General features: G+C 44.5%; 1 protein-coding gene across 1 annotated transcript in view; it reads left to right on the forward strand.

The window, feature by feature from the left end:
* col12a1a (collagen, type XII, alpha 1a) overlaps positions 1 to 18344 on the forward strand; it is a 267414-nt gene that overhangs the window by 121148 nt on the left and 127922 nt on the right. Inside the window, exons 31-37 of the mRNA XM_072580290.1 lie at positions 1598 to 1727; positions 5891 to 6033; positions 8179 to 8308; positions 9869 to 10011; positions 10261 to 10390; positions 11448 to 11590; positions 11708 to 11837. Of these exons, the coding sequence (XP_072436391.1) occupies positions 1598 to 1727; positions 5891 to 6033; positions 8179 to 8308; positions 9869 to 10011; positions 10261 to 10390; positions 11448 to 11590; positions 11708 to 11837 (949 nt within the window). The remainder of the gene's footprint in view (positions 1 to 1597; positions 1728 to 5890; positions 6034 to 8178; positions 8309 to 9868; positions 10012 to 10260; positions 10391 to 11447; positions 11591 to 11707; positions 11838 to 18344) is intronic.

The following is an 18344-nucleotide window of genomic DNA, read 5'->3' on the forward strand; positions in this document are numbered from 1 at the left end:
CACATTTTTGCATTTATATTGCACACAGCGACCATTTATCATGAACTTTTTCAACTTAGAAAATGGGAACGACAGCCTGCTCTGTAATATCACTCCCAGAAACAGCAAGGAGCTGTTTACTGTTGAGAAACAAAAATGTAATAACTTCCAGATGGCTCGCTGGCAGATTGGCAGCAGTGTCCGGTTTGAGGTAGCCCACAAATGGTACAGGATTATAGAATCTGTCTACCAGAGAGCCTGCCTCTGCCAGTGTGAAATGATGTGACAGCGTTGGACCCAAAAGGGCTGACAACCTCAACATATCCCCAAGCTCCTTCACATTTAATTAAAACCCAAGGATAGTGACTGTCTGAATATTAGACCAGCAATGCCCCATTGACACAGGATGGCATTGGAAAATTTTTCTTGAAGGTGGCAGAAGCATTTGAAGTAGTCAAGAGGGAGCTTTTTTCAAAATGGTTTCATATCCAGACTTGGCTCTGGACGCTTTCTTCGCTGTGACATAAAACATTTTTAAGGCTGGATTTTGGACATTCAATGTCTGAGAGAAAGAATTGTTTCACAACCTCAGGATGTGTCACAATGCTTTACAGCCAATTAGATATTGTAGTCTCTGCAAGTCACATGGCTCTCATTCTGTGCACAGCAGGATCCCACAAAAAGCGAAGCATACATGACCAGGTGAGCTGTTTTATTGGTATTGATACCTGTTGGACTATAACCTGGTGTTGTGTGATTGTACCTTTGTCCACCCTAGTCCAACACCAGCACCCCCACGTTATTGATATTGGTTGAGGAAAATATATAATCTATGATGCCAGAAGGTTGTTCTTTCAAGTAGTACAATAGAATCTTTTATTTTCACCAGAGGAGACAGAATGCCTTTGGATCTTATTTGATAGATGGCATCTCCAATCATAATTGAGTCATGGAGTTTTTGACATCACAGAAAGGGGCCCATCAGTCCATGGAATTTGCACCAATCATCAAACATCCACCTATTTGAATCCCAGCACTTTCCAACACTTTGCCCATAATCTTTCATGTTCTACAATAATGTGGCATTCCATTAGTACCACATTGGGCTGAATTTTGTCTGACCTAGGACTGAGAATGATACTGCTAAGCTGCTGCCCAGTCTGAGCTCCATGTTTGCAGTGATGGACAGTGTGGGAGGCCCCAATTCCTGGGACTGCAAAAGCCAGGCATTCCTTTCTTCAGTTACCCTTCTTTACAGATCATTCAGGATAATTGAGGAAGGATATTCCAATGACTGGACAATCCAGAATCAAGAATTGCAGGATATGGGGTGGGTCATTGAGGATTGAAATGGGAGAAATGTCTTCATCCAGAGAGTGGTGAGTCTGTGGAATTCTCTGGCATGGAATATGATTGAGGCTGAAACACTGAAGGATTTAGATGCAGTTTATAGGCCTGAAGGGATCATAGAGAGAAATCAGAAACAGGATATTGATTTGGATGATCAGCCATGATCATATTGAATGGTGGAACAAGCTCAAAGGGCCTACTCCTGCTCTGATTTTCTATGTTTCCATATCCATTGAATATTTAACTCAAGGATTTATTTCTCTTCAAGGTCACTGTGGGTGCCAGACAGAACAGCGTGGTGCTGCAGAACCTGGATCCAGACACTCCTTACTCAATCAAAGTGGTATCTGTCTCTAGAGCTGGAGATGGGGGACAGATCATTGGAAATGGCAGAACAAGTATGTTCGATAACCTTGCACATGATTGCTCAGTGTAGGGGTCGGGGGAGGGGGGGGGGGGGGGGGGGGGGGGGGTGGAGGGAGGTGGGGGGTGGGGAATGGTGGTTGGGGATTGGGTGGGAGGTTGGGGAGGAGAAATTACATCACCTGAGAGTTCAAAAACTGAACTAGACCAGCCATATAAATACTGTATACTGCGGTTACAAGGATTACTCAAAGACTGGGAATTGTCCAGAGAGGAACCCAGCTCCCTGATCCTCAAAGCCTGTCCACCATCTACAGGGCACAATTCAGGAGTGTGATAGAATACTCCCCACTTGCCCAGAGGTGTGGAACTCCAACAAACTGTTTCCAAAGTATCCTGTTTGATTGGCACTGCATCTGCCATCTTCCGATTTTGCTTCCTCCATCACTGATGCTCAGCGTCAGCAGTGTGTAACATCTGCTGGACACTGTAGTAATTCACCAAGGCACTTTCAGCAGCATTTTGCAAACCCAGGACCTATACCAATCAGAAGGTCAAGGGAAAGCAGATACATGGGAACACCACCAGCAGCAAGTTCCACTTGAAGCCACATACCATCCTGAATTGGAAATATATCACTGCTTTATGTCAACACCATGGAGCTCTCTCCCTAAAAATACTGTGAATGCTCCTATATCCCAAAGACTGCAGTGGTTCATGAAAGCCGCTCACCATCACCTTCTGGAGGGTAAATGGTAATGGGCACTAAAAGCTGGATTAGCCAGTGACCTTTGTATCCAATGAATTAATTTTAAAAATGGGCAGTATCTCTGTGATCTTTGACTTTAGTAGCACATGTAGATCATTCAGCTCCTTGGTACGGTCCATCATTCTGTCCAAACATCTCTCCTCAATACTAACCTAACAAGAAAGGGGCGGGCTTGATCATTGGCCCAACAGAGTATCACAATTGGGTGGATTTATATCATGTATTTAACTATTTACACTGGGTGAGTGAAGTTCGAAATCAGAAGTTATTTAGCTTTATATTCAAAATTCCCTGCTCTTCATTAATACTTGATAACCTAATTTTCAAAATAATAATGTCCCTTTCTAAAGCCTCAGTTGCTTCTCAATTCTTTCTTGGGCTGATGGAATAGAATTCTGCCTCTTCCTCCACACGTGTCCTGCAGTGGAATGGAATTTTCAACTTGCCTGAGTGAAACATCAAAGTGATCCAAAATCCATAGCACAAACTAGTTGCTATTTGGCATCAATCTCACAGCCTCCTTCAAAAGGAGCTCAAGAAAATAATTGGTTCTTCTAAATGTAAAATAATTAGTTTGGGAGTAAGGAAACCAAATAGTGGAGTGTGTTTTGAATAAATCAGCAGCAGGCCGTGCTGATTGGGAAAGGGATTTGGGGCATTTTGTGGAGAAGTTATTGAAACCACCCGCTCAGTGTATGGTTACGTTGGGAAAGGCAAGTAAACTTTCTGGTTTCTTAGCAATAGGATGGAGTGTAAATCAAAACAGGTGATGTTGTTCCTTTAGAAGAAAGAATATTCATTTAATTAGTGCCTTTTACAACCTCAGGACATTCCAAAGTATTTTGGAGCCAATTAAATACTTTTGAAGTGTAGTCACCATTTCACTTCTGTAATACACAAAATGCAGCAGCTTCTTTTTGCACAACTTGTCACAATCAGCAATGAGATAAAGAAACAGTCAATTGGTATCATTAGTGACAGTTGATGGATAACTGTTGACTAGGTAACTTACCTCCTGACTTTTCAAAACCTGGCCACCATCTACAAGGCACAAGTCAGGAGTGTGATGGACTACTCCCCACCTGCCTGAATGGGGGCAACTCAAACAACACTCAAGAAGCCTGACACCATCCAGGCCAAAGAGGTCCACTTGATTGTCACCACATCCACAACCATCCACTCCAATCATCACTGGTGCTCAGTAGCAGCAGTGTGTACTATCTACAAGACGCACTGCAGAAATTCTAGAAAGATTCTCAGACAGCACCTTCCAAATCCACAACCACTTACATGTAGAAAGTCAAGAGCAGCAGATATGCAGGAAAACCACCACCTGCAAGTTCCCCTCCAAGTCAATCACTATCCTCCCTTGGAAATATATCGCTGTTCCTTCAGTGTCACTGGGTCAAAATCCTGGAACTCTGTCCCTAAGGGCATTGTGGGTCAACCTCTAAAATGTGGACTGCAGCGGTTCAAGAAAGCAGCTCGCCACCATCTTCTCAAGGGCAATTATGGATGGGCAATTAATGCTGCCCCAGCATTGCCCATGTCCCAGAGATGACTGAGAAAAAGGTGACAGTGGAGATTTTCATCAAAATATGCCACAAGATCATTTATTCCCCATCCGAAAGGACCTCAGTTTATGTCACAGCAGCTCCAATCAAACCCCAGTAGTACACTGCAGTGCCAAGTGGGCCATGCATTCACATTCCTGAATGATGAGGGGGTGCTTTTGTTCACAACGGTTGTGCAGTATTAAGCAGGAATGAAGAGTCACTCAGGTTTCAGAATGCTTGCCCTACCCCACCCCCGCCCACTCAAATCCCTGAGGACTGATGCAGTTTGTTTAAAAGATTTGAGATCTTTTTTGAGGGCGGCATGGTGGCCCAGTGGTTAGCATTGCTGCCTCACCTGACCTCTCACCGCCCATTTCAATTGCCCTTCCCACTGCCTCTCCAAAATGACCATCCGTGGCCTCCTCCATTGCCACAGCGAATCAGATCGCAAATTGGGGGAGCAACACCTCATCTTCCACCTAGGCAGCCTACAGCCTGGAGGACTCAACATTGAGTTCTCCAATGTCAAATAACCTCCCTCCCCAGCCCTTCCCCTTCCCTTCCATTCCTCTGACTGACCCTTCCTTCCAGCTACCGATTGGATTAATTCCTCCCATCGACCAACCAGGCCATACCCTCTACCTGTGTTCACCTATCCCTACCTCACCACCCTGCCCCTCTCCCCACCCAAAACCCTCCTCCGCCCCTCCCTTTATCTGGATCTCCCCTGATACCCACCCTCAGCCCTGAAGAAGTGTTATATCTGAAACGTTGACTTCTCAACCTCCTGATGCTGCCGGGCTTGCTGTGTTCTTCCAGTCTCATGCTGGTCTACCTTGGATTCCAGCATCTGCTGTAATTTTTGTCTCCACGTATGCCAGTGACATAAAAAACTCCTGGGATTTGCAGAAGCGGATGTCTACGCATTCGTATTTTCCAAATTATCCATCTGGTGGGTGAATCCAGAGCAAACAAAGGTGGAAAAGGAGGTTGAAGTACAGATGTACTTTGAGGTATAGCAGGCTTGATGGGTTGAATGGCCTCCTCCCCACTCCTTTGCAGGCTATGTAGCTTGCTTGTGGCAAATATGAATGGCACCCGGTAGCTACTGGTGTCGGATCAGTCATTTACTCGATAACAGTTCCAGAGTCAATGTGGTTTAGCCAGGACAGTCCTCGTTTTCATTAGATGTCCTGATGTCCCAACAATTTCCTAAAGATACTTCAGATTTCCCGGTTTTCACCTTATCCCTTTAGAGTTGATGCCCATAAGCCTTGTGTATGCTCTCATAGCATTGTACAGATCTCTAAGCACGGTGAAAAGACTGGCCTTCGTTTCTGCACCAGTCAGAAACAGTTACCTGATTATTCTAAACCTGCTTCCAGCATTTGACCCATAGCCTTGTATGCCTTGGCATCACAAGTGTACATCTAAATCCTTCTGAAATGTGATGAGGATTTCTGTGTCTCCCACCCTTACAGGCACTGAGTTCCAGATTCACACACCCTCTCGGTGTAAAGGTGTTTCCTCAAATCTCCTCAAATCTCCTCACTTTAAATCTATGTCCCTTCATCATTTAGCCCTCCATTGAGAACTGAATGGCCTCATTCCATGCTTTCTGAGAGTGGAACTTGATACCTCTGAGGGTGTGAAGACCACATCTAGCTCTCTGATCACATCTCCCATTGTAAGTTACTCACTCAGTACAGACTGGGAATCATTGCCTGCTCCTCTATGCTGATGGACTCTATTTGAAACCATGGTTTATGTTGGGAGAAACAAGTTGGCAGCGCACAGCGGAAATCAAGGGAGCATTTGAGAGCTCTGTCTAGGCCCTTCATATAAAACCATCTGAAACGTTTGTGTTTTTCAGAGCCACTTGCTTCTGTTCGAAATCTCAGAGTGTACAACCCAACAACGAGCTCGCTCAATGTGATCTGGGATCCTGCTGAAGGAGTTGTACGTCGCTATAAGATTCATTATGTTCCAACAACTGGAGTTGGAAATGAAGAAGTGGTGAGCATCACAACTCAGTGTAGTTCATTGCTAAATGTAGCTCAGGGCTTACTGCAGATGCAATGTAGCGATAGTCAACAACATCAAGTGGCATTTCCATAGCGCCGTTAATGCTGGGAAACCTTCCCAAGGTGCTTCACAGGAATACGATCCAAAAAATGTTGACACTGACTCACGCAAATATTGTAAAAACAAACCTTGGTGAAAGTGGTAGGTTTTAAGGAATGTGCTCAAGGAGGAGAGAGGGGTAAGTACAGCAGAGACACTAATGGAAGGAATTCCAGGGCTTCAGGCCCAAACAGTTGAATTATAGAATCCCTAAAGTGTGGAAACAGGCTACTTGGTCACTGAATCCACACTGCCCTTCTAAAAAGCATTCTATCCCAACCCAACCCCCTTCCCTGCAACCCTGTACTTTCCATGGCCAATCCACATAATCTGCGCATCCTTTGTGGGAGAAAACCGGAGCACCTAGGGGAAATCCGCGTGGACGCAGAGAAAATGTGAAAACTCCACACAGACCTGAGGTTCGAATTGAACCCAGGTCCCTAGCACAGTGCTAACCACTGAGCCATCAAAGGTGTGATTGACGATAGTGGAATCAGGGAGATTGAGGGTGTGCACGCACAATCTGATGGTGATTGAGTAGGAAACGCACCACACATTTCACTATGACTGCTTATGCTATCTGTTAATCTCTTATTTAGTCCCTATACCAATGACACTCTGTCAAACAAATGTCAGGGATGTCAGAGTCCTTGCGTATACTTGAGACTGACACAAATGGATTCTTGATCAGTGGAGGAATCAAGGGTTATGGGGAAAGGGCAAGAAAGTGAGTGTGAGGAATCTCAGAACAGTTGTGATCCCCTTGAATGGGAGGGCAGGCTAAAGGGGCTAGATGGCCGACTCGTGATCCTATTTCTTCTGGTCTGTAGAAAGGTTACTGCCTTACAGCTGGAAATTCGGGGAAATCAGTCCTTGCTTCCTTGCATGAATAGGATCTCTGTCAAATTCACAGCAGCACTGTGAGACCCAGGAGCTTCATCCCAAGGGTTTGAAATGATGTTTGTTTATGTCTGAGGACTTATTCATGTTGCTATGCACACTTCTAGAATACTTTCTCCTCCTTGAGTAGCTGTACGGAGTTTTCTGTAAATAGGACTTAGGACCCAGAGGTATAAGTGTAATCACAAAGTCATCACTGCACAAAAAAAGGCCATTCACTCCATTAAGCCCATGCTCTCCATTGTTCTACTTGATGCTCATTGTCTAGTGAGTTTATTTCCTTCAACTGTCGACACCCATTTGAATTTTCTTTTGAAACCATTGACTGTCCTTGCAAAGTTCCATGAACTTGAAGCTCCCAGCTCCTCTTTTGTTTTTGATTTTGAACTTAATTACAAGAATTAATAAAGGCACTGAGCTTTATATAGAAAGAAAGAGCTGCTATTTGTATGCTATACTTTACAGCCATTGAAATAAGTTAGATATAAGTTCACTGTCAACCAATTAGTGCACAGGAAGCTCTTCTTGTTAATTAAGAAGTTAATGAGCAATAAAACTTTATTCTTAGTATGTGGGTCATCACAGGTAAGTGTAGCATTTATTGCCCTTCTTAATAATCTGATTCAACTGCTAATCTACTTCATTGGCTGATTAAGGCTGATATGGTACTGGAGTCACATGGAGACCCAGAATGGGTAACTTCAACAAGTTTCCTTCCCTAAAGGGCCTGAGTGAAGCAACGTTTACAAGTGGACAGACAGTCTCATGATCACTTTAACTGGGATCAAATGTTTATATTTATTTTTTATTTGAAACTGAGTTGAGGCTGCCCGTTGAGAGATTTAAAAATCACACAGCACCAGGTTATAGTCCAACAGGTTTATTTGGAAGCACTAGCTTTCGGAATGGTTCTCCTTGAGCAGTGCTCTGAAAGCTAGAGCTGTTGGACTATAACCTGGTGCTATGTGATTTTTAACTTTGTACACCCCAGTCCAACACCGGTGTCTCCAAATCATTGAGAGAATTGAATTTACACTCTAATGGACTATTAGTACATTAACAACACTGTGGCACAACTGAATTCCATCCAATAATATTTGCAGATGGTGCTGAGTTGTGTTGCCTTTATTTTGCCAGGTCACTGTGCCAGGAAATACACACAACGCGGTCCTTAGGAGCCTGAATCCGGATACACCTTACAAAGTGACAGTGGTTCCTGTCTACAGCGAAGGCGAAGGTGCTCGTAGATCCAGTACTGGGAGAACATGTAAGTGCTCAGTCAGATCATGGCCTAAAGCAGATAGTTTGCTTTTCTTCAGGTCAAAAGCTGGGTAGCTTAAAACAGAGCATAGCAGAAATGATTTCTCTTAAAGGGTGGTGAATCATAGAATCCCGACAGTATTGAAGCAGGCCATTTGGCCCATTGAGTCCACGTTGACCCTTCGATAAGATCCCACCCAGTCCCACCCCCTACCCTGTCCATGTAACCTTGCATTTCCCATGGCTAATCTACTTAGCCTGCACATCCCTGGACACGACAGGCAATTTAGAATGGTCTAACCTGGACTGTGGGAGGAAACCCGCACAGACACGGGAAGATTGTGCAAACTCTGCTCAGCCAGACACCCAAGGGGGAAATTGAACCTGGGTTGCTGGTGGTGTGAGGTAACCTCTGAGTCACCGTGCCATCCTTTGTGGAATTCCCTTCCCCCCAGAATGTGGTGGACCACAGGACATTAGGTAAATTTAAGGAAGGGAGAGCAGATGTTTAGTTAGTTTTGGATAGCGGTCAGGAATGTAGAGTTGAGGCCGAGAAGAGATCAGCCTTGGTTGTATTCTATGTCGGAAGGGCATTTGGGAAGCTGAATGGCCAACTCCTGCTTCTAGTCTTTATGCTCTTATGTCAATTGCTGAGTGATGAATTTCCAGTTCTTGGGATGTGGTTATCATTATGGTTGACATTAATTGGGGATTGCTTTCATCAACATTGACTTTCACCTTGAACCACAGCAGTGTGTGTGAAGATGGGAGTCTCAGCATCCCGTTGAGAAGGGGAAGTGCACTCCAGCCATCTGCAGGCCATGTCATATGTTTAGATCAGAGTGGTGCTGGAAAAGCACAGCAGGTCAAGCAGCATCTGAGGAGCAGGACCTCAGATGCTGCCTGACCTGCTGTGCTTTTCCAGCACCACTCCGATCTAAACTCTGGTTTCCAGCATCTGCCATCCTCACTTTTGCCTAGGCCATGTCATATGCAGGGGCAAATTCTATGGGCACTGGAGGTGATCAATGTTTTGCCAATTTGACCAGTGTATCGGTCTAGTCAAGTCAGTGCATGATTTTTAACATTGTTTCAGTCAAGCCCAATCCTGTTTTCAAAAGAGGTTTGCAAAATGTTCCAGCAGACAAGAGAAAGATCGAATTGATCTAAACATATACCATCAAGGGAGCATTGATTTCCTTATTATCACTCCTTTGTCTCCCATTAATAAAGGGGATAATAGTGCTTTGATTGTGCAATGTATCCCATCCTAGCCCACTTTGTGACCTCATTGTCATCTCAAGACACAGCAATGGCATTTGGAACTCCAGAAGTTACACAGAGGTAGCTATTCTCTCACCACCACCTTCTCAAAGGCAATAAACGCTGGCCCAGACAGCAACACCCATGATTCACAAGTGAATAAAGCAGGAAATTCTCCCCTCTTCATTTTGACCAACAAAATGTGTTGAGCTGCATGATTAAAGAGAGAGAGAGAGTGTGTGTGTGTTTGTGTGTGTGTGTGTGTTTGTCATAACTGTAATGCAGTCTTTCTTCCTATGTCTAGTAATCCGTGGGGCACCTGGAAATGTTCAAGTCTTCAACCCATCACCAAACAGTCTGAATGTTCGCTGGACCAGTGCACCGGGGCCTGTGCAGCAGTACAGGGTGGTTTATGCACCACTGACTGGAACCCAACCCCCTCAATATGTAAGTCACCATTACCCAGGCACCAGTATAGTAAGGAACGTTTCTGACTGATTCATTTAGCTGAGCTTCAGTGCACTTTGTGATAATCTAAAACTAAAAATGACTGTGTGATCAGTTTGGCTTCACTCATTGGCAAGTTAGTAAGTTGCCATCTGACTGCAATATGAACGTTGGCTGTGGGTTTCTGGACTCTGATCCTTTTTTTGTGATTGTGTATATGCTGATGTGGATCCACTGTTCGCTGTTCAGGTTGTGGTGCCCGGAAACACCAACAATGTGCTCTTGCAACGTCTGCAACCAGATACAAAGTATTCTGTCAACGTGGTAGCAATGTATGCTGATGGGGAAGGGGATCCGCAAGCCAGCGAGGGCCAAACATGTAAGTTCAGTAGCTGTTCACGCATCTTTATTTGTGTAAGCCCATGTGCATGTACCTGATGTGTCTATATATCTGTGCGACGATGAATGTGTGCATTTTGTGTGAATGTGACTCTAACTCTGATACAGCTATCAGGAATGGCTGATGAGGCAGAGGCTACTTCCTGTCTCTAAGCCTGAAGAGTGATCTGATCAAAATCCTTAAAAGTTTAAAAAGATCTGAGGGGATGGACAGTGAGACATGACCTCAGAGGAAGGAGGTGAACGCAGTTGAGAGAGTACAGAAAAGATTTACAAGAACAGTTCCACGGATGAGAAACTTCAATTCTGAGGCTAGATTGAAGACTTTAGGACTGTTCTTCTTGGAGAACAGGGACTAAGAGAAGATTTGATTGATATTTTCAAAATCATGAGTGGCCGAGGTAGGGTAAGTAGGGAGAAGCTTTTCTTGCTCAGTAAAGGAACAAGAATGTGAGGGAGTAGCTTTAAAGTGATCTTCAAGAGAAGCAAGTGATTTCACTTAGCAAGTAGTTAGGGTATGGAATGCGTTGACAGGAAATGTGGTCAGGGCAGGTTCAAGTGAGGCATTCAAGAAAGCATTAGATGGTTTTATAGATAAAAATAACATCCAAGGGTAAGGGGATGAAGTAGGGGATTGGCTCTAGATAATTTAATGAGATAGGGCAGGCACAATGGGCTGAATGGCCTGCAACAATTCTGTGATTCTGTGACATTTGGGGGATCACAACTAAGGGCCATAAAAATAAGACATTCGCAAATAAAACCAATAGGGAGAAAGTTCTTTACTCACTAGGAGTGGTTAGGGTGAGTTGAATGCAATCCTTTCATGGGGAGCTGGAAAAACACCTGAAAAGGAGAGGAATAGAAAAATCTGGGGATAAGGGTAATGAAGTGGGGGGTGGTGGGAGGTGGAGGAGAGACACCGATATAGTTGGGATGAATGGCCTGTTTCTGTTGTGTGAATTGTCTGTGATTTCTCCTGCACTTGGTGCACATCACAATCATAATTGACATTATGTTTCCCCCCATCTGCACAGTAACCCGGAGTGGACCCAGGAATATGAGGGTGTATGATGCCACAACCAACAGCTTGACTGTGAGCTGGGATCATGCTGAGGGTCCTGTTCAGCAGTACCGGATTATATACGCTCCCACTGTCGGAGACCCCATCGAGGAGTTTGTAAGTGCACTCAACAATCCTTCCCCGAGTTTCAGACCTTTGAATTGGTCACTTTTATCCCCTTGCTCCATCCCTCCGCAGTGGGCCTAACTCATTGAATTGTTTCCCGTTTTCCAGACCTTTGTTCCTGGAAGGCGAAACACAGTCACTCTGCAGCCCCTCACAGCTGACACTCCCTACAGAATAAGTGTTGTGGCGATGTACGAGGATGGAGATGGTGGACAGCTGACTGGAGATGGGAGGACAGGTGATCACTCTTTCTTTGTTGTTTTGTGTCGCTTGTAAAATTCTGTCTGGTGTTTGTTGGCCAGTTCTTTGAAAAAACAGGAACCAGTGTATATTCTCGTGATTCGCTCAGATGCAGAGATATTGCAGTGTGATTTGGATGGGCTGAGTAAGTGGGCAAATGCACAACAAACACAGCATAATGTGGATAAATGTACCCACTTTTACAGCAAAAATAGGATAGCAGATTATTATTGGATGGCTACAAATTTAGAGAGGGACATATTCAATGAGTCCTGGGTGTCCTTGTGTCCTTGTACACTTGTCACTGAACATAAGCACGCAGGTGTAGCATGCAATCAAGATAGTAAACTGTTGGCCTTCATCATGAGAGGATTCGTGTACAGGACCAAGAAAAGTTGCTGCAACTGTACATTGGTGAGGCCACACCAGCAATATTGCGCGCAGTTTTGGTCTCCTTATCTGAGGAATGATATTCTTGCCATGGAGGGAGTACAGCGAAGGTTTATTGAGACTGATTCCTGGAATGGCAGGAATGATGTATGAGGAGAGATTGAGTCGGTTCGGACAATATTCATGGGAGTTTAGAAAAATGAGGGGGGATCTCCAAGAAACGTGAAAAATTCGAGCACGTCTAAAGAGGTTAAATGCAAGAAGGATGGACCCTGTTATGTTGGGCAAGTCCAGAACCAGGAGCCACAGTCTAAGGTTAAGGAGGTAAACCTTTGAAGACTAAGATGAGGAGAAACATCTTTAATGAGAGAATGGTGAGCTTGTGGAATTCACTCACACAGATAGTGGTAGAGACCAAAATACTATATGTTTTCAAGAAGGGGATCAGTACAGTTCTTGTAGCTAAAGGGAGTCGAGAGTGTGGTGCTGGGAAAGCACAGCAGGTCAGGCAGCATCCAAGGAGCAGGAGAATCGACGTTTCAGGTGTAAGCCCTTCATCAGGATGAAAGTTGATTTTCATGCACCTTGGATGCTGCCTGACCTGCTGTGCTTTTCCAGCAACACAGTCTATACTGGATGTTCTGACTGATGAACGCATGCTACCAAATGCCTTCTTCACCACCCTACCTACCTGTGATGTTGACCACTTCCAAGGAACTATGTGCCTGCACCCATGGGTCTCTCTGTTCAAAAACATGCCCCAGGGCTCTTTCATTAACTATGTAAGTCCTGCCCTGGTTTGTCTCACCAAAATACAACACCACAGATTTATCTAAATTCAACTCCAATGCCATTCCTCAGCCCACTCACATTTCAAGGATAAGCTCTTTATCAGGAATGTCGCCTACTCTCCCTGCAATCAGCCCTGCCCCAGCTCAGGTCTCCCAGACCTGCAAGGGATCTCTGCTGTGCTTCATCCTGAGAAGAATCTGCAGACTCAACATACGCTTTTTCTCCAGCTTATCGGACATTAAGGAAAGTAAGTACATCAAACTTCCATGTACTTAATCTCCAAGCTTGGGATTCCTCAATCATTTCAGAACCTTCTTCTGGCCTCAGGAACTGCTCGGACGCCATTTAGCCACGTAGCCGCTACAGTCACCACTACAGCAGCACTACTTCCACCCCCGCCACCCCACAGTCCGCAGCCACCACTGACACCACTACCTCCACAAGCGCTGGCAAGACAACCGCCTCCACGACCACTGCCAGAATCACCGACAAGGTTACCCGACACATCACCTCCGCCCCCATACTTGCCGCCACCTCAGCTACTTCTGCCCCCACCGACATCACTCACTGGATCACCGCTGACAAACACACCACATGGAGCGTCACTTCCACCCCCGCGGATGCCACTGAAGGCACCACTTCCACCAACCCCCGACCTCCCATTCCTGATGAAGAATTTATGCCTGAAACGCTGACTCTCCTGCTCCTCAGATGCTGCCTGACTGGCTGAGCTTTTCCAGCGCCTCACGTTTTGACTCTGATCTCCAGCATCTGCAGTCCTCACTTTCTCCCTATCTTCTTAGATAACCTTCCTCACTCTCCACTGTTACCACCAATTTTGGTGTCATCAACAAACTCACTAACCATGCCTCCTATATTCTTGCTTTGGAGGTGCCGGTGTTGAACTGGGCTGGACAAAGCTAAAAATCACATCACACCAGGTCATAGTCGAACAAGTTTATTTGAAAGTGCTCACTTTTGGAGTGCTGTTCCTTCACCAGGTATTTGTGGAGTATAAGATCCGAGATCAAATATGCCAGATTTCATAGGAAATCAAACGTTTCAACATTGAGAAATCCCCGTCAAATATTGGCACACACCGAGGGACCCACAGAAAGAATTATCCGTCAGTTGGGAATCCCATGTAAATCATGACACACTCCCAGTCATCTGCTATAAATATTGATTCACTCCCCAGGTCCCCCTTGTAAAAATGCTGGCACTCAACCAGAGACAACCCCCACCCCAACCTCACCACTGCAAATATTGATACAAACCCAGGCATCTGCTGCAAAGTTAACATACACGCAGGAGTCTCATAAAACATCCGACAAACTCTCATGCACCCCTGGCAAATACTAACATGCTTATTGGCAACAAAAGAAAGTCAACATCACTTGGAAAACAGTACATTTTGATGGAATATTTAACATTCGGATACCACGACCTATGTGTCAGCATGTTAAATAGTGAAAAGAACAAATCTCTTGACAGCTGGATGGAAGTTGCTTGCCTTAGGGACACTCTGAAGTCCTCTGTATGAAAACCAGTGCTGTAATTAAGAAACAAAGATTAATGTTTTGCACAGATTAGTCTTTACTCTGCTGGTTTGTAGAATTAATTTGTAGTCTCAATCGTTAGATGATCCGGTACCATTAATCTTTGGCTGGCCACAGTTTACTCCAACTGATACAGGACTCATATGTATTTAACTATGTGATCTTAAAGCATGGGAGACATTGCACAAGTGCTTGTTTATTGAAAATGTATCAACTCAGGTCTAATTCCTTGCCCTCTCCACCACATCTTTCCTTTTGAACCATTGATCCAACTACCTTTTGAGTGTTTAGATTAGATTAGATTACATTACAGTGTGGAAACAGGCCCTTCGGCCCAACAAGTCCACACCGACCCACCGAAGCGCAATCCACCCATACCCCTCACCTAACACTACGGGCAATTTAGCATGGCCAATTTACCTGACCTGCACATCTTTGGACTGTGGGAGGAAACCAGAGCACCCGGAGGAAACCCACGCAGACACAGGGAGAATGTGCAAACTCCACACAGTCAGTCACCTGAGGCGGGAATTGAACCCGGGTCTCAGGCGCTGTGAGGCAGCAGTGCTAACCACTGTGCCACCATGCCACCCACAAGTGAATTTGCTTCATTTGTTATGAGTGAATTTGCTTCATTTCAGGCGTCCTATTCTTCATCAAAATAACTTGCCAAGTTTAAGAGAATCTTCTCATCTCTACAGCTTAGTCACAGATCAGAGAATGGTACAGTGCCCAAGGAGGTCATTTGATCCATCGTTGACTGCGCCTGTTCTCTGTCAGAATGGTTTCTTCAGTCGGTTACCATAGCCTTTGCTCTGCAACCCGACAAATCGGTCTTGCTCAAGAGTCCAGTTGCCTTTTAGAAAGTCCCAAAGGGATCTGATTCCACCACCCTTACAGTAGCAAGTTCCACATCTTGAGAGTCGATAAAATGTGGAGCTGGGAAAGCATTATAGGTCAGACAGCATCAGAGGAGCAGTCAAGTCAGACGTTTCAGGTCAGGTCCTGATGGATGGTCCTGATCCAAAACATCGATTTTCCTGCTCCTCTGAAGCTGTCTGATCTGCTGTAATTTACCAACTCCACACTTTATTGTCTCTGACTTCCAGCATCTGCAGTCCTTACTATCTCCACGTCTTAAGACTCTCTTGTGTGAAAAAAATAAATTCACCTTACCTAGTCTCTGGTTCCCTTGCCCGTTATTTCATGCCTGTTGAGCTCTGGTTACTGACCCACGCCAGAGGAAACAGTTTTTGCTGCTTGCTCTATCGAAAACACCTCGTAACTTTAAAAAATAAGCCTCTGTCTGGTTCATTTCTAATTTTGTTAAATCTGTGTCTTGTGGTTACCAACCCCCCTGCCATTGGAAACAATTTCTCTTTGTTTCCTGTTATGATAGACAATTCCTCAGCGTAGATGGTGATTTTATTACAGCGATGTGGGTAACAGCAGTGTACAGGTTGGGTTACTGGACTAACATTCCAAAAGCCTAGGATAATAATCCAGTTCTTAAATCCCACCCTGGCAGCTTGAGAAATTAAATTCAGTTTTAAGTCCGAGAAACAAAAAGTAGAGATCAGCAAAACGTGTCTGTGGAGCTGTTGGTTTGTATTGAAACAAAAATGAAGCACATTCACTTGTGAAAAGAAGACCTGCCATCCTTACCCAAGTCTGAGTCTGCACGCAACACCAGCCCATGTGGGTAATTGTTCCTTTGAATGCCTTCTGAAGTGAACAGGAAAAATAGGAATCAGCAATAAATGTAGGCTTTGTTAACAATCCCCTCATCCTGAGGATGAAACAATGATGTACTTGTTAAGCTACCTGTTGCTTGCCCACTGTGGAGTATTCATTGCTCCTTGTATTCCTAGGTATCCATTTGACTCTTAGCAACATTTGCAGAGTTGATATCGAATCCTGTACATTGAAGATTACATTCACTGGTCTCCACATGTGGGAGAAGATGATTTGCAGTTACATAACGCCGAAAATACTGGAGAAGCTCAGCAGTTTTGGCAGCATCTTTGGAGAGCGAAACAGAGTTAACGTTTTGAGTCCAGTGCAATTCTTCTTTGGAAGCAGAACCACATTGGACTCAAAGCATTAATTGTCTTCTCTCTCTCTCTCTCTCTCACTCTCCTCACTCTCTCTGTCTCTCTCTGTCTCTCTGTCTCTCTTTCTCTCCAGAGATACTGCCAGACTTGCTGAGTTTCTCCAGCATTCTCTGTGTTGGTTTCAGATTTGTATATTTAGGCTTTCAGATTTGATACAGTGGCACATGGCAGGTTAGTTAGCAAATTGGACATGTTTAGCTTTGCTGGGTCCTCCACAGCATTGATTAAAAGATAGGAAACAAAGTATAGGTATAAATAGGCATTTCTCAGTGTGGAGATGAGTTGAAAGGAGTGTTGTTCAGGGATCGGTGTTAGAACCTTTGCTTTTTCTGATCTTTATAAACACTTTGGAGATGGGTTTTGTGGGCAAAACCTCTAAGTTTGCAGATGTTACCAATTTGGGGAAAGCCATGAATTGTGAGGATGATGCTCAGTGACTTCAGTGAGACATTGACAAGTTGGCTAAATGGGCAGAAGCCTGGCAGATGAATTTCAATGCAGAGAAACATGAGGTAATGCATTTTGGTAGCAGAAACACAGAAAGCCAATACAGGCTCAATGGTACAACTTTGAGGGGGTTACAAGAGAAGAGGGGCCTTGGGTTTCATGTGCATGATTCTCTGAAAGTGGCCAGGCAAGTTGAAACGATTGTTAAGAAGGTTTGTAAGACCATCAGGTTTATAAATAGAGGCATAGAGTATAAAAGCAAGCAGGCATGGTCAGACTACATTTGGAGTATTGTGTTCACTTCTGGGCCTTATGTTAAAGCCCTGGAGACAGTTCGAAGGAGATTTACTAGAATGATACCGGGACCGATGGATTTTAGAAACAAGGAAAGGTTAGAGAGATTAGAGTAGTGTTCAAAATTATGAACAATTTTGACAGGGTAAAGAAGGATATTCTGTTTCCATGAGTTGCTATATCAGTAACTAGGGGGGTCACAATTTCAAGATTGTCAGCGAGAGAGCTAGGAGTGAGATGAGGAGAAGCTTCTTTACTCAGAGAGTTGTTAGGATTTGGAATGCATTGCCTGGGAGAGTGGGGGAGGAGGATTCCATTCCAGGTTTCAAAAGAGGGCTGGATATATATCAAAAAGGAATAAATTTGAAGGGCTGCAGTGACTGAGCTGGTGAGTGAGACTAGCTGGGTAGCTCTTTCAGGAGTCAGTGCAGACATGACGGGCTGAATGGCCTTCTTCTGTCCTGTAAAATTCAATCATGCTATGATTCGTTTCATGCATCTGCAGTATTTTGCCTTTATTGCAGTTAGGTATCATGTGTCTTAAAGTATTTTACAGAAAATTTGTTGCCTTTAGTGGGCTGTAGTCATCATCGTTAAACAATGTCATCCATTAGTTTTCTCACACAACAAATACCGCAGAAGACACCGAAAGGCTGGAGTGATGTTTTGGTTGGCGTTGGTTGAGAAGTCACGAGGGCCCAGGGTACTGGTGGACTTCCACTAAATTGCCCTCAACCAAGAGGCATGTAGACACTCTTTTCCTGAATATGCACAGAGTTGGCTCTGCCACATCTTAAATTTATTGGCCATCCCTTATTCCTCTTGAGAAAGTGAGACTGAGCCGCAACTTCCATTCCATGTGGTGATGGTACTTCCCGCAGTTCTGTTAATTATGTGGGTTGGAGCAGT

The sequence above is a fragment of the Chiloscyllium punctatum genome, chromosome 11 (genome assembly GCF_047496795.1).
Source record: "Chiloscyllium punctatum isolate Juve2018m chromosome 11, sChiPun1.3, whole genome shotgun sequence".
Taxonomy (NCBI): Eukaryota; Metazoa; Chordata; class Chondrichthyes; order Orectolobiformes; family Hemiscylliidae; genus Chiloscyllium; species Chiloscyllium punctatum.